The following is a 16,690-nucleotide window of genomic DNA, read 5'->3' on the forward strand; positions in this document are numbered from 1 at the left end:
CCTCAAGCTCACACACTGTTGCCCTCAGCAGTGTAATCTCTTCTTGTTTTTTCCTCAAATTTGGTCCAAGTACCTCCAAGTAAGCAGTGAGGTCCTTGTTTTTATTTTCCAGAATCGTCTCGTTGTCCAGGAGGCTCTGTAGTGCTTCATTCAGCTCTTCGACGTCCACCTGTGTTTTTCCTCTGAGAAATCTGCGTATGACCAATGCAGCAGAGATATTTTCACTCCCATCACTAGTAAACACCTCTTCATCTTCTAGAAAATGATGCACCCTCTGCTCTGATTGGTGAAGATGTAGAAGCTCCTTAACCTCAGGTATTTGTTGCTTCTCTGTCATATGTAGTCTGTGCGATTCATCTTTTGCCTCTGAATCGCACAGAGGTGTGCTTACATTATGGTCAGACATTTTTAGTTCAGGAAAGAAGCTATTCGCAGCCATTGAAATAAAAGATTTATCAGCCATTAAGGTCATAATTAAAGTACTTATTCACTCTGTTTCTCTTACACGTCTACAAAGTCTTCGTAATAGCAGTTTGTTGTTTCTGAAATGAATCCGTCTGAAATCATTTCTCATAGTGATCAAAGATCCACGTGACGTCACCCGTGCCTTTGAAGTCTCGCGCCTTTGATCGGCGGCGTCAATGGCGCATGCGCCGTAGAATGACTTTCTAACTACAACATTCAAAAGAAAGCTTCTGCTAAATATAGAGCCGTAACAGTTATGATCTCATAACACGTACTTCACTGTGTTTTATTCAACGTCTGATGGGTCATGTTTCAGAGACTGTACGCGTCCGTCCTGTTTGTCGCCAGAATCAGCACCCATCTTTCTCTGTGCAGAGCATTTGGTTTTATGTCATTTCCTGAACAAGTGGATCGTGGGTTGGTTGCTGCTCTGTGCACAAGATGACACAAGATGATGGCTTCTGTTTTCGCGATCCCCGCGGCGCGCCCAGACAACAGAACAGTGGCTGGCCTGTTCATGTCTGCGATAACTGGCCAATGAGACCCGGTCCATGCGGGTCCAACCTCTGTACGGGGAAGTACCAGCCCAAGAAGATAACTGTGAAGCACACCCGGAAATCGGTGCTCCTCTTGACAGAGATCCTACTTTACCTGTGAGCTAAATAAATTCTACATCTGTGAACTGATGATGTCTTCTGCTTGTTTCTTGGGCTTCCAACTAAGAATCGGGTTAACAGTAGTGAGTAAAGGGTCAACCACACTGCCTCCATACAAATGAGAAAAGACAAGTGCAGCTCTCTTCTATCAAAACAACTTGCTGCATATTAAACCATTGACACGGGGGTTCGGGTTAGGGTTGAGCATTTCCGGTTTATGGTATTTATTCTTAGATCATATTGTATATGAATTCAGAACTCATCCTGTAATATAAGTTGCTTTACTTAATTAAGTAAAAGATGAAAACAGTTCCTTTACCACAATTTAAAAAAAAAGAAAAATCAAAGGGCTTCAATGTGACCAAATGAATCAATAATTTAGATGTCATATTTGTCACTGCGTCGGAGGATTTGTAAGTGCCAGGTGGCAGGTTCTGTTGGCAGCTGAGCACACTTCCTGATGTTCCATGTAAACAGTCTTTATAAATACAGTAACATATTAACTTGACTGACAGCCTAATTCTGCATACTACATTATGAAAAAACTCCCCTACCCTTAGAGAAACCCAATAAGCTGAAATGAAATGTGTTACCTGGCAACTGCAATGCATTATTTAAAAAAAATGCCCCAAATGTACAAAATTGTTTGCCACTATGTCATGTTTTGATTCTTCTTTGCAGATATAAAGTATTCTCTATGACCAGTAAGTATTAAAGATATTGTAGTTTCCCCAACTAATTCAGCAGCTCAATCACCAGAGAATCTTACACCAGTTCTCTATACTGGCTGTCATAGTGGGCATTATCTTCAAAGCCATATGCACATAAATTTCCCATCATTTGTTTTGGAGTAGCCATTAGCTGGAAACAAGTAACTGAGTTATCATCTGAGCGCTGCTGATCTGTCTTTCATCAAAATCTGTCCAAACTCTCCGTCTATATATGGCTCAGCATAGTATGAAGCTTATAATGTTTTGTTTTAGCCGAGACTGTGTGAAAGTAAAATCAGCACTCACTTCTGTTACTCTGACTGGATGTTGTGACACCGTAAAACTGTACGTTCGGACAAATAAGTAGAAGCCTAGAAGCGCAGAATAAGAGGAGCTTCCCCTTCAGGAAACTGTCTGTTACAGCTAAATGTAGAAACACGTGTCAGATTTTGTTACATCATGCACCTTCAAATCACTGACAACACCTTCTCTTCTAATGACATATTAGCAGTAATAAGAGTTGTGTATGAAATATTACATGTTTTTTTTAAACAATTTTTTAAAGGTTCATTTAGTTGCATTTCACTCACTGGTTAGGGAGGGACATTACTTTATATAAAAGGAAATGCACACCTACGTTAGAGCAACTGTAATATGCAGACAAGAGATGAACAGTTTTGTGAAAGCACTTGGTGGCAGCTGAAGCATGAGGTGTAAAAACCTCAACTTGTACAGCTTGTAATTCAGAACGGAAATACGTGAGTCTGCAAACATATTCGAGTGCAACACACTGCCCCCCCATGGCTTAAAACTGCAGCTGGTAAAAAATCTATCACAGTATTTGTGTTTGTAGCTTGAAGCTGGCTGTATATTTGTCTAACATGGTGTTGTATGGGCTGAACATTTTCTTCAGTATTTTCCATAGTGTATATCAAAGCTTTTAATTATTCCATAACAAACCACAAATCACAGCAATAACACAAATACCAAATTATATAGTTATTTATTTTAATACATTTAAATTATCAAATGTTACCATTAGTGCCACTGTCAGCAGCTTATAGCATTTTCCATACAAAATGAGAACACAGGCATTTTAGTAATTATCAAAATCTTCCAAAAATACAATAATTGGCTTGTTAAAGTAAAAGCATTTTGTTACAGTCTATTTAGACAGATTTAGGAATTTAATTTGGAATTAACTGGTAACTACATTTAAAGAACTTGTGGTCCTATATGAGACTTGGGCTATATTCAGCACAGTCAGTTGGCAGTTACACTAAGCCAGCACTATTTCATTATTGCAAGGTGCTATCAGGGGAGAGATAAAAGAAACACTTGTAAAAAGAACCACAAGTTTGCTGCCAACATAATCACAATTAAAAAAACAAGCAAAGTTTTGTAAACATACCAAATTGCAATGAAACACAACTGTAAAATCATTTGCACTTACAGTGTAACATCACCCAAAGGCTACACAGGGACCAATATGCTTGTGTAGGTTAGACACTGTTTGCAGCTGCTCAGAGCTCATCTGACCACAAATAAAAACGTGGTAGGATCACTTTGCTGACGGTGGCCAAAGCAGCTGTCGACCGCAAAACAGTGCAAATGTTAGTCAGTACAAACATCAAACAGGAACCATACATTTGGATGGCAAAGATGAATAATTACTATATAAAGTGGCAAAATTTAACATTAACTTATACAAGAGAACATATTCGCTTTGATCAGATGCAAATTATAACTGTTCAGAAAAAAAGGTGTCATACATAAGCTGCAGTTTTTCCAAAACAGAAGAAGCTTTTTCCTCATTAAATACTATTTCTCAATCCTGATAGTTTGAGAATCAAGGCTTCAAAGAAAAGCAGCACATTGTGAAGGGACAATTCATGGCTGATCAGGCTCTGCTGACTGCTTCCTCTCACTACTGATCAAACATAAAGTGCTACAGTATAATACTGTATATCACACTGCCCGTTAGTAGGGGTAACAGGCAGTGTGATAAAACATTGATACTGTGAGGCAAGCCCCTGCAGGCCATCGCTGACTAGCTTGAACAAACAAATCAGACACCAAATTAGCCAAGCGTGCTGCCAGCAACACAAAGACGACAGAAAGGCGACCACTGTCTATTCGGCCTCTGCACTGTCTGCTTGTGACTGACCGAGTGGTGTAACCTAATATTACCACCCTAAGCAACCACTGTGTTGGGGCTAGGTTTAAGGGAGTAACACAGAAGCATCATTTATATGGTGGAACCTTAAACCTTTTGCCTCTCCAGTGCTATCATCCCTAGCAACAAGGCTTTGAAGTACTGATCAGCCTGGTATTTATTTTGGTCTAGGGTCAACTCTCAGGACCTCGGTGAGCTTAGCCCTCATCATGTTGAATTCATCACTACCTAGGCACTCCAGTCAGTTTTTGAAGGCCCCGTAGCGGCTGGCTTTACTAATGAAGTTCTTGAGCAGGTCGTGGTCCATGTCTGCAAAGGCCTGGGTCTGCGTGACAGCTGTTAGGTGGTTGACGCAAAACTTGAAGCAGAACTCCTCCAGGTCCTAAAAATGAAGAGGGCTGTCTGGTCAGTGCTGAGGAGTACAACTGACTAGCTACTGAGATGGCCCCCACCACCATGGTGTCTGACTGTGTCAGGGGCTATAAGCTTACCCGCGCCTCATACTTGACAGCAGCTGAGAGCAGAGTGATGGCGTTCTCCTCAGAAATGCCTCTCTTGATCGTTTCCTGACATAACCTCTTCAGCCTTGTCTCTCGATAGAATGTAGCCAAGTCTAGCAACCCTGCACACACAAGAATAATACATAGATGAGTATGTTTAGGACTTATTTCAAAGCTTTCTAGTCTCTAGTGTATTTTAAGGGTGTAAAGGACTGTAGCCCATGTCTAGGCTTACCAATAGCATCCTCTGGTGGCAAGTTAATAGTGTCTGTGTAGAGGTACTCCAGAAAGGCTCTGTACACCAGGTATGAGAACTGGTGGATTTCTATGGCATCCTCATCTGTTTCATTCAGCAATGCACGAAAATGCTCACACCTGGAGAGGGAAGAAAAGGAGCAGACTACACATGTGATATGGTAAAAGATACCTTAACAGTGAGTTAGCATGTGTTATAGCCTACTTTGCAAGAAATCAAACCAAGGTTTGTAATTCATTTCTTTCAAACCTAAAGAAAAAAAAAGACTTGATGTTAACTGTGATTGTTCACACAACTCGAGCTAGTTAGAGACTGCTGACTAATTTTCAAATGGGGTGGAAAAGAGTGGAAACAGTGGCCATCCATAAAGAAGGAATAATATCTTCAAAAATCTAAAAAGCTAAAACTTCTAAAATAATTGATACGCCTTCTTAAAATGCAAACAGGTACACTATTCATTTGTTACATACAGTGTGTCCTTTGTTATGCATGTAGCTCACTGCATTTGTGATCATAAATGTTCATGATTTGTCTGATACTGATGTAAATCATGTTTTCTTTCCCATACCATTTTATGTGAATCCCACCTCTACATAAGTTTGAACCGTTAACAAGTATATAGAAACAGTTTTGGGTCTTTTTTAAGATATTGTAATTGTACTGTTACTCTGTGTCAAAGTGAAAATTAAATGTATTAATATATTCTTGTGATCTAACTTCACTTTTTATGCCATGATACACTAGTCACCAATTATAACCCACAGTATTTTTCCATATTTGTACCTTATGGTTATCTGCATTATAAATACCGATTACCATTTTCTTTCTTCAAGTATCCCTAACTACTATCTCCTGTGGCTCAAAACATTGCCTCGCTACCATTTCTTCTTAGCACACGGTTGAACAAACAAGCCATCATTCTCTAAGTGCATCCCTAACATATCATTTGCATGTGATCTTGCCGAAGCAGGGGCTTTACACTGTTGTATATTTGTGTGAGCATGTGCACTAAGGTTGACGGCGCAGACAGTCTGGCTCCTTCCTACTGACAGTGCAAAAGAGCAAGGGAATGCAATGCAGATACTTTGTGTCCAAGTGTGGTTATAAAAAGAAAAGCGGAAAACAATAGGTCTGTCTTTGCTTCCCCATGACATTAACAGGAAAGACGAGGAAACGCTGTCTCACAAATGGAGTTTAAATATAGGCAACGCAGCATTCCATAGGTTATTTGTTGATTTCACTATCACAGAAAGACGGCTCAGTGTGTTCGCCGTCATGACGGCCGCACAATTAACAAAATGGTTTGTATTTAAGTATGTTTCTGTAAAACTGTGGTAAACTAAGCGCCGTCATGACTCATCTGAATGTGAAAAATAGACTCATGTGACTGAAATGAAAGTCAATATGGAGAAGCAGGCTGCTCTGGTGAAGAAGAAAGGGAAATCATCTGCTAAAAACAGCTAAGCTAAGAAGAAAAGAGAACAAAATCAAAGTAAGCCTCAGGGGTAACTGGTGATAGCCAGAAAAGGTGACAATATTCTTTTGCCTGAAAACGAAGAAATGATCAATGCGTGGTGCCCAGGCCCCTTTCCCATGATGCATGCCACCTTTTTCCATACAAGTGACACATAAAAGCTTGTAGGTGACACTCAGACCTCCTAAAGCAGCGTTAACAGTAAGAAAAAGTTGCATCGCATCAATTAGAATTTTAAAGATGCATTGATCTTAACAACTGCAAATTCACTGCATATACTCAGCAATAGCTCTGCGGACGCAAATCTAAAATGTAGACAAAATAAAATATATTCCATCCTGACATCAAAATACTGTGTGACGTTTAAGAAGAATGAAGAACACAGAAATCAGTCAGTATCAGTCATTCAGCCTGTCCTCTGTCCTCCTAACTCTGCTGATTCACAGCCTGCAGGTACCGCTGGCGGGGTTTCCATCTCAGCTACTAGCTAAGTTTACAAGAATATTTTGTTTTAGCTTGTTCATAACAATTAGCTATCAGAGTAATCAGCACACCGTGGATGTGTAAACCATACTGGTGCTGAATGGGAGGCTGTGGGTAAAGTAGATGAAAATACTGTTGTCTGCACTTTATTTGTTTTGATAAAGTACCCTCACCGTCTTTCTACAGGTGACGGTTTTATGGCCCTTACAACAAGCATAACTGTCAACTTGAGCAAAACATTATCCTTTACTTCACCTGGTTCACTGTAGTCAGATGAAGTCATGACCTTGGCCTTCATTGGTTGGGTTAGTTAGGTTTAGGTATGACAATTGACACTGGTTAGGGCTAGGGTAGGATACCAGGGTAGGCCCATTGGATGCACAGTAGAGTGAGTCATGCCTTTACCATCCTTGCAACATCTATCAGAGGGTAAAGTAGATTCATGACTAGACAGAAAATGTGCTCCGTACCTGATTTTCAGCAGGGCTTTGTGAACATGGATACACTTCCCATCAACCAAGAACTTAAGGTCTGAAATCTCTGGGCTGTCAAACTCCTTCTTCAAAGACTGGGCAACAGTTAAGTAGTCATCCCCATCTGGCAAAAACAAAGAAAAACTATGTATGACTCTCTCTACTAGACCTTGTAAAAAGGAAATTCAAGGGAATCAGATTTAAATGGAGTCACTGTTCGTTCCTCCAACACTACAGTCTAACACATAACAGACTGAAACAGACTGCACTGATGAGAGAGCATTGATGATTTCAATGGCTTGTTAGTTTAGGAGTTTTTTCACAGGGATCTCATTAACTTTTTTAAATGGGGCGTAAACAAAAAATAAAGATTGTGGACAGGAAACAGAGGTTCCTGTTTATTTCTTAGACCACTTCCAGTGCATGGTGTGGTAGCCTCTGAGAACATGGTAAATGGGACAATCTCAAATGTTTCACAAAAAACTGGAAATCTTATATTCCTAGATCACTCTTACCTACTGAGAGGAGGTGCCACGTGACTGCCGGTGTGGCGAAGCAAGCAAACACATCGTCCGTGCTGCTGAAATGGGTGAGGTGGGGGCTGGCAACAGCCTGACCTCGACACTGACCCCACATCAGAACCTGCCCACTCTGTGTCTTGGCTGCTGACGTGTGGCTGGTGTGACATGCAGCCACCTCCACCATCCTAGTGATGAAAACAGAACTCAAACCTTAAAGTACTACAATACACAGCCTTACTGTGCGTTGAAATATGTCTGATATGGCTGAAAGGCAAAGGAGGCATTCTATCAAAGTGAGCAATAATTCTTTCATAACACTTCTCTAGAGTAAGATATCACTCTGTTATTACTCTGTGGTGTTAAAGCATATAAAGTGATTGTTCCTGTCACTGTGAATAGAAAGTGAGTAGAAGATGGACTGCTTTCCAAAACTCATAAAGTTAAAGATGAAACATCCTCTTCAACATTTGAGCAAGATTAGTGCAATACTTTTGATTTGTACAATTTTAGAAGGAGAAAAAGGAAAGCATCAGACAAAAGTGGTTTAAGATCTCAGATAACTTTTACCGAGGTCTCTGACCTTAATTAGCATGCTAAGGCTATGGCTTGATCACAAGTCATCATTAGGAAAGGTCAGGTCAGTCAAATTTCAAAGCTTATAAATACCGTGACTGCTCAAACTATTCTACTGTGCAGCAACACAGCCCTTCATGAAAAAGTCATCAGAAGAAAACCTTTTCTGTGTCCTCACCACAAAATTCAGCATCAGAAGTTTGCAGGGCAACATCTTAACAAGCCTGCTGCATTTTGGAAACAAGTCATGTGGACTGATGAGGTAAAATAGAACTTTTTGGCTGCAATGAGAAATGGAGCGGTCGGAGAAAAAAAATCAGTGCAGAATTTCATGAAAAGAACACCTCCCCAACTGTCAAGCACAGGGGTGGATCGATCACGCTTTGGGCTTGTGTTGCAGCCAGTGGCATGGGGAACATTTCACTGGTAGAGGGAGGAATGGATTCAAATACCAGCAAATTCTGGAAGCAAACATACTGTCTGTTCTTCTACAACAGGGTAATGAGCTGATCCTCAAAAGAGCAACCAATGCAAGGTGGCCCAATGGGTCAAACCCCCCCAAACAAGAACTGAAAAACTGATAACTAGCTACAAAAGTGTTTACAAGCTGTGGGCTGTTACTGAAGACCTGACAATGTAGGGTGACCAAACATTAGCTTCAGACCTTTTTCCTTTTATGTTATTTAAAAACTGTAAAAGATGGAAACACACAAGCACTCTTGCTTAAAATACTGAAGAAATTAGGACATCTTTTACTTGCTTAGCGATTCACGGTAACAGAAATTTTGACCAGGGGTATTCAAAGTCTTTCGTGCCACTGTATGCCTTTGAGGAACTTAGTGACTTAAAAAACATTTCTCAGGATCTCGTCATGTGACCCTGTTAGCAGTGGTGTCCCTGCTTATTGAGGCTGGGGTAAAAACAAAGTACTAACCTCTCCTTGTCTGTGTTTATTAGAGTGGGGAGAGCTTGGTTACTCTTATTGCCTGTTCCCAACTGCCCATACGAGTTGGCTCCCCAGGCATAAACAAACCCCTCATCTGTAAGTGCCAATGTATGTGCATATCCACAGGCAACCTGCATATGGAAGAAAGAGCGTAATCAAGCTTTGATTGGAATGAATAATGAAAAACAGAGCTTTATGAGATTCATTTCTCTGTAAGCTCTTACCTGGACGATGTTGACACCTTGGAGAGCGGCGATCCTGCAAGGGGTCTGCTGATTTCCATTGTTACCCAAACCTAGCTGTCCATTGCAATTGTAGCCCCAACCATAGATCTGCAAACAGAGGACAAATTTGGACCTTGCAATGTTACATCAAGGTATTGAAGAGGGATGCTTTCCTTTAGGGCCAACTGTGTTCAGCCTATGTTGGCTTTTATCTGCATATTTCAAATACTGTAAAGATCTAACATATCAGCAGCTCATTTGCATTTTCTCTCAATGTCCCTGTTGAGAGAAACTGGTTTACTCTAAACTGTCATGAACACTCTCTTCATGGAGAAAACACAGCAATTTCTGGATACACGGGGAAGTTAAATTAGTTTCAAATATTCTGCCCATACTGAAGAATCTGTCTATTTGTCAAAAATGCTGCTGACTGCCAAAAAGTTGACCTACTGAGGGCACCGATTCATGCTCATAATAAACATCTGCAGATTCATGTGACACATTACCTCTCCATTGTCCAGTACAGCCATGGAGCAGAGCTGACCACAGGCTATGTTAACCACCACTTTGTTCTGCAGGCAGCTGCTGACCCGGCGTGGTGTTGGCTGGTTGGCAGTGGACCCTGAACCTACTTGGCCTGAGTTGTTGTAACCCCATGCGTACACCTGAACACGGAGATAAATGTTCACTGTCTAAAAAAATACAGAGATTAAGGAGAAAGTAACTCAAGAAACGTCACAACTGATGATCGGTTACCTCTCCATCAGTTGTGAGGGCAATAGTGTGATGGGAGCCACAGGCCACCTCTGTCACTCTCTTGTTAAGGAGGTTGGTGGATACAAGGGCAGGGGTCAGTCCGTGGTTGGTGGTCCCATTGCCCAGCTGGCTGTAGCCATTGTGTCCCCAGGCAAATACCTCTCCATCTACACAGCAACCGGCAAACTTTCATTCAGGTTGTCTCAGTGGTTAATATTTTATTAACAGATAAGAAGCAGCCAACTTCACATTCAGTGCTTTCTGATGCTGTTAAAGTTTTCTTTAGTTAATTTAAACACAAGATACTTGTGCTCAAAAAGAGGATTCATTCTCAGTGAAGAACCTTGGAGCTCTAATCTGCCTCTATACCTGCCAAAGAGCAGTGATTCCTAACACGTCTCTGGGGGTCATCAGGTGGAAACCTCCCTTCAACAGTGTTTCGCCTACTTAGTCCCACTACACCTCCAGGAGGTTAGGCAGTGAACTCCGGCGTCCCAGAGTCACCCCCCCTAGTGCCAGTTCACACTGCTCCTACACAATCCAAACAGCACCGCCACGTTCAACTGACCCAGAGATGCTCCAGGTAGTGGCCAGTACCGATGCTACCAATTAACTATTGCTAATGCTAATGCTAACCGCTAGGAAGAACAGAAGAAGACAATACAGTTCCGATGCTACCATTTAGCTAATGTTACGTGCTAACCGCTACCTGCTAAGAGGAACAGAAGAAGACAATAAAGCTAGATACTAACTGGAGTAAAACAAACTATATCTTGAAATTTGATTGGTTGGGAAACAAAATGCTACTTTTTAATGTATGTTACAATTACATTATGTATGTCAATATATCTGTAATTTCTATGGTCAAGCACATATTTGATCAGTAGAGGTTACAAGCAGTGATGCAACATTAAATATATTATACTCACAAATAATAAGAAGGCCACTTTTGGACCAAAACACACTAAACTGTTAAATGTCAGCATACAAATCTGTCACTTGTAACAGACCAATTGCATTTGACTGAAAGCCTTATTAATTCACATAACTTTCAGTGTATTGAGATCATGCTAATATGAAATGTATGCATTATTATGGGCACGATCGCCTTGAGTGGCAGCTAGCTGCTAGGTTTCCGCAAACAAGCTTCATTTGGCCTGCCTCAGCTCCACCCATGCTCCATTTCTTTGGCCATTTTGGGATTAGTCGGGAGTTTGGCAGAGTCATGTGCTGCCAAGACTGTCCCTGAGCTTCACAATGACTTTCTAGAAACCCATGGGTGACATGAAGACTATGTCCATGTTATATACAGTCTATGATATTTAGAAGTCAATGAGGTAAAACATTTACTGTTTTCAATTGAGTTTATGTCAAAAATAATTAGCTAATTATCACATTCTGTTTTATTTATGTTTTACAAAGCATCCCAACTTTTGTCCCAACATTCCTTTGCCTCCTAAGGAAATTTTCCCTCAGGGACAAATAAAAGTTTTCTGAACTGGATTACCTGCAGTAGCGATAACCACATGCGGTCCTGTTCCATAGCTTAGGGACACAATCTTCTTTCCACACAAGACATCAATCCTGCGTGGCTCAATCGTGCTTTGAAGGTCTCCGAGCCCTAAACAGCCGCTGCAGTTGGTACCCAGAGCAAAAACCTGCAAAAACCAAAACATCAGAGATGAAATGCTACTGATGTTAAGAAATTATAAATCAATGCTACATTCTGATGTTTACTGATAAATACAGGCACATCAGCAAATACAAAAATTGGTTGACACGACATACTGGGAGGACACCAAAGAATACCAGCACTTCACTGGTAGGATTTCAGTTATGGTGTGAAAAGTCATTTCACAGTCTCTTTTTTGATCAATGGAATAGAGTGTCTAAAATTTCAGAAAATGGGGAAAAATGTCTTTTGCAATTTCACAGTGCCAAGGAGGTTTTGACTATCAATGTTGTGTCAGTTGACTAAATGATTAATGGACTAATCACAGAAAATAAAAATAAAACAAAATGTAACCTTTTGTGGGATTATGCTTTAAGAAACACTTCTGCATCTGATTTCTCAGAATGTGTGAGCTGTCTGAAATTATATCAACTGATTTAATAACTATGCACAAAGCAAAGGTGAAACTTAATGTACACCACCATTTTAAGTGAAATCCATCAAAATATTTTTTTACACCACAACTGACTGCTCCAAAACATAAACTGTTTGGGCCACAGGGACAAACACATGAGCGAGGGCTGCAAGACGAAGCATGCTCGACACCTTTCAACAGGATAAAAATGGAGCTTGCTTGGGTATTAGCTAAAGATAGCCTCATTCTATCTGCTTATCCCTGAGGCTGGAACTGCACCCTGTATCAGCCAGGAGTGAGAGACCTGCAGCATGTTTATATCCACTTGCAAATACAAAGTAATCAAACCAATATCGGAAAAGGAGACTCTATCAAGTCTTGCAACACATCTTAATGTAAGCAAGAGGATTAAAGCACCCTTGCTTGAAGCCTAAGTGTTACCTCATCATTAACTGTGACATAGAGGGCTTCATTTGCAGCACTGCCAAAGACACAAGCCTGCCGGATAAGCCGTAGTTCCTCAGGAGGAAGGAGTGCAAACACAGGCCACTTCCCCACGTCCAGCATACTACTCAGCTGTGAAATGAGGAAAAAAAAAATGTTTAACAGATGTGAATATGAGTCATACACATTTTAATTAAAAATATATGTAGAGTAGAAGCTGGAAATGGAAAAATGCTTAATGGAAAGATGGGCATCAAAAATAATTCTTTTAGTGTATTTGTTCCCTTACCAAAGTATTGTTGGGTAATGTTTCAAAGAAAGAATAATGTGAAGTGAAATGCTGAGTCACAATCAAGCAGGAATATGGTGAAAATGTTATGTTAAAGCCATTCCTGTTCCAGTTAATAAATTCCATATTGCACACAAATTACTGTTGTTGTTTTTAATAGTACAGTTATTAGAAAATAGAAAACAGCAAAAATCTGACCAAAAGAGGGCCAAACTTGACTGCAGAATGAACCTTCCTGGTGGAAACATACTGTAAATGGAAATTACGTATTGTCCAGTCTGTAGCAACAAATGCTACAGAGTAAGATAAATTATCCAGCAAGGTTTTCCATGTCTCAAAAGCACCCAACTCAGACAGCAACTGGGCACTGGGCCCAGTTTTGTAGACAGATTATGCTTGTTGACGCAAACCTGTGTGTTTACTGATATAACGAGTGAAGTCCTGGTTACAGTATATTACCCCTACATTTGCCTTTACACTATGAAATCTGAATCATGATACAATATTTCCAGCGCAATGGCCAAACCATGTGTCAAGGGTGAAGTCTTCTGATCAACTTACATCATCTTGTTCTGAGGGTGGTATAATCAGTCTACATACATTGATTAATATGGGGTTGCTTGGGCCTGTGTGTTTAATGGACATTAAATATCATCTTGAGTCAGTTTTTTTTCCCAAAATCACTGTATGCTAATGAAACCTACCTGTCTCATTGGGTAAAACTGCCTTCGTCCAAACGCATATTAGACTAGATAAAAGGACTTGAAAGGGAATAACATATTTAATATAACTGACGTTACGCAGCAATTTCCATCTGAATAAGCATCAGACGCGCAAAATCCGACTCCATCATAAGCAAAACTACAAGGTATCAAAACGGCCTGTTTAATAAGTTACTGATACATGTGGCACCACTACAGGGATGGTGTCTCAGTGAACAATAAAATGAAGTCCCTCTTAATGTAAACCAAGACCTTATGAACGCCACTCGTCCCCAAGTACACACCGGTGTAATGATGTCCAACAAATCCCAACGAGGACACAAGTAAACAACGTAGAAGAAACTAGTTGTGGTGCGTTGTAAGACTTGCAGCTTGGGTTAACAAGCTAGCAACGTGAAACTTGCCAATGTAGTACCTAGCATCAGCGGTAGCTTATCGATCAATCTATAAAAACAAAAAACGATTTAACTTAATAGGGTGAGGGGTGTTGTTGCTTCAGGGACCTGCTGATGGTTCAAACTATTACCGTTACCTTGCTGTTGTTCTAGCTAGTGTTTCGTCCGCGATGTCGTTTTCTGATCAATGAACACCGAAACAGTGAAAAATTTTCAGCCAACATATTTGGCCAGTCAAGTTGCTGATGCAGTCATCTTGGCAGTCTGGTATGGCTCTTGTTTCATATCAGTCGCTGTGGTTGCACCTTTATGTAGTTAGCTTTGATCGCTACAACACCGACTGAGAAAAACACACACGCAACCTTACTTCCTGTAGTTAGGTGGTGCGTTCATCGACAGTCGGAGCTGGAACATCTCATGTTTGTTATTGCCAAAAAATATCAAAGACGATTAGTAATAGTAATAATATCTAACTATTAGTAATAGACTGTGTTTTGTGAAGTAGCTCTCAGCATAAAAAATGTTTAACAAATGGATGTGCTTTTTTATTATATAGTTTTTATTAACAGCAGCCCGATAATACAGTATATCATTGTTCATTTCACATATTTAAAATGACCAACAAGAAAAAATATATAGAATTACAAAAGTAAAGTGATTATTATAAGTATTTCCATTTGTAAAGTCACATTACTTTTTGACTGACTTTGGGAAGAAATGGAAACAACCTTGTTTCCAGCCCTCATCAAGCAGTATTTAATGAATTCTAGGTAATGAGTTGGAGAAATGGTGTGCATCTTATTTAATTTCTGACATCAGAACATTTAAATATGTTCTGTTATATATCCTCAGATGCATCAGATCTATGTTTATTCATGACAATTTCTCTACATTTTCATGATTATTTCTATTTTTAAATGTCTCCGTGTATCTTCCCCTATATCATCCCCTTTTGCTTCATGAAGACACATTGTTTTTTTGGTTTTGTCTTACACTGCTAAATACTGTATCACAAATCTGTAAAATTACTTCATCAGAAATGACTCTACTCGCTGGAAAACAAAAGAAAATAGAAAAAAGAGAGAGAGAGAAGAGAGAATAAGACATATATGCCTATAGAAAACAACTGTCATCACTTTGTCTCAAGCTGTCATCCCGAAAATGACCTTTGTTTACTTCTTTAACTGTTTTGTGGAAGAGAGCTTTTTTCACTTTCAGTGACTTCTTTGGGAGAAACAGCATGGCATACCTTTTTGAAGTCCAGCAGGTGGAGCTATATGGGTATCCTCGATTTAGTGCATGTCAGTGCATGACACATTGCACTTGTTTATGCCAAAGCTTTACAGGCCCTCATTTGACGTGCTTATATTTTGTTTTGAGATAAAATCATAGGTGCTGGTAAGTATAAGATGTGAAGAATTTATTCATTTTCAAATACATATATTTCCATTTTCATGGGCACCTTTGGATGAACAAGTTGTAGTGCAATACATTACAGACTTAGCAGAAGTGTGTTTGTTTCTTGGCTAAGATAAAAGTGTATAATTGAAATATGTTATTTAAAAGCAACTCATTTTAAAGGTGTCCACTGAAAGCTGTTGTTTTGCTGTCCACATAGTGTAAATGTGCACATATGAAGTATTTATGAGTATAGGTTGTGGTTTAAAAAGTGTTCTGTTGAAGTGTCTGTAAATCTAAATTAAGAGATAGATAGATAGATAGATAGATAGATAGATAGATAGATAGACTTTATTCATGCTGAAGGGAAACTGAAATGTTACAGCATCATCAGTAGTGAAAGTCAGTAGATAATGTCATATGTTGAAAAGTAGAGAATTATGATTATCAGATATTAAACCAGTATTAACTGTACATAGAATAAAGCTATACCCACATGTTCAGGTAGTGAAGTAGAGGTAGTCCAGAATACACATAATATCTGTCATAAAATTTTGATTACGAAAGACACATGATCAAGTCACAAGACAGAGTGGGAGTGGTATGAATGTATTGTGTTTAATTGAAAAATGCAATTTTGAGAAATGATTTTAGGTTGATTTATTTTCAATTTACTTACTGTACTTACGTACAGGAAAATAAAAATGAATGAACAATACCAATGGAACTCTTTAAAGGTACTGACTCTTAAGGTGGACCGGAAACTTCCAGAAAGAAGCTGATTACGGTTCCGCGGTGTCTAAGATATCTGCAGCATGGCACGGCAACACTGAGCCGTGCAAGGTCACATAACGTACACGTGAAGCAAATGTGGTGTTCTCAGTTTCAGCACATAGACGTGATTCTCGACTGACGGAGTGAACAAACCGATCACAGACACGTCAACCTTAAAGTCTTCCTTAAAACAATGAAAACGTAGGTAGACAAATAAAGTTATTTTAATATTTTAATTATACAAGCAACGTACCACGTCCGTAATGTTAGCATAATACAATGTGACAATATTATGTTCCTCTTAGCAATCTTGGAATTTGGGATTCGTCATGATTTCCTGTTATACGCATGCGCACAGAGCCCTGTAA

At 39.7% G+C, this 16,690-nt stretch overlaps 1 protein-coding gene across 1 annotated transcript; it reads right to left on the minus strand.

Annotated features, from left to right (window-relative positions):
• Nucleotides 1–2,817: 2,817 nt before the first annotated feature.
• Nucleotides 2,818–14,501, minus strand: rcbtb2 (regulator of chromosome condensation (RCC1) and BTB (POZ) domain containing protein 2). The gene is made up of 12 exons (XM_041940204.1): nt 14,288–14,501; nt 12,742–12,876; nt 11,721–11,871; nt 10,214–10,380; nt 9,964–10,122; nt 9,458–9,565; nt 9,222–9,364; nt 7,709–7,899; nt 7,191–7,317; nt 4,743–4,882; nt 4,499–4,629; nt 2,818–4,389 (listed from the first exon to the last, which is right to left on the minus strand). The coding sequence occupies exons 2-12, from the start codon at nt 12,865–12,867 to the stop codon at nt 4,249–4,251; spliced, it is 1,584 nt and encodes a 527-aa protein (XP_041796138.1). The 5' UTR covers nt 12,868–12,876; nt 14,288–14,501; the 3' UTR covers nt 2,818–4,248.
• Between the last annotated feature and the right edge of the window lie 2,189 nt (nt 14,502–16,690).

Source organism: Chelmon rostratus, chromosome 7, assembly GCF_017976325.1.
Source record: "Chelmon rostratus isolate fCheRos1 chromosome 7, fCheRos1.pri, whole genome shotgun sequence".
Taxonomy (NCBI): Eukaryota; Metazoa; Chordata; class Actinopteri; order Chaetodontiformes; family Chaetodontidae; genus Chelmon; species Chelmon rostratus.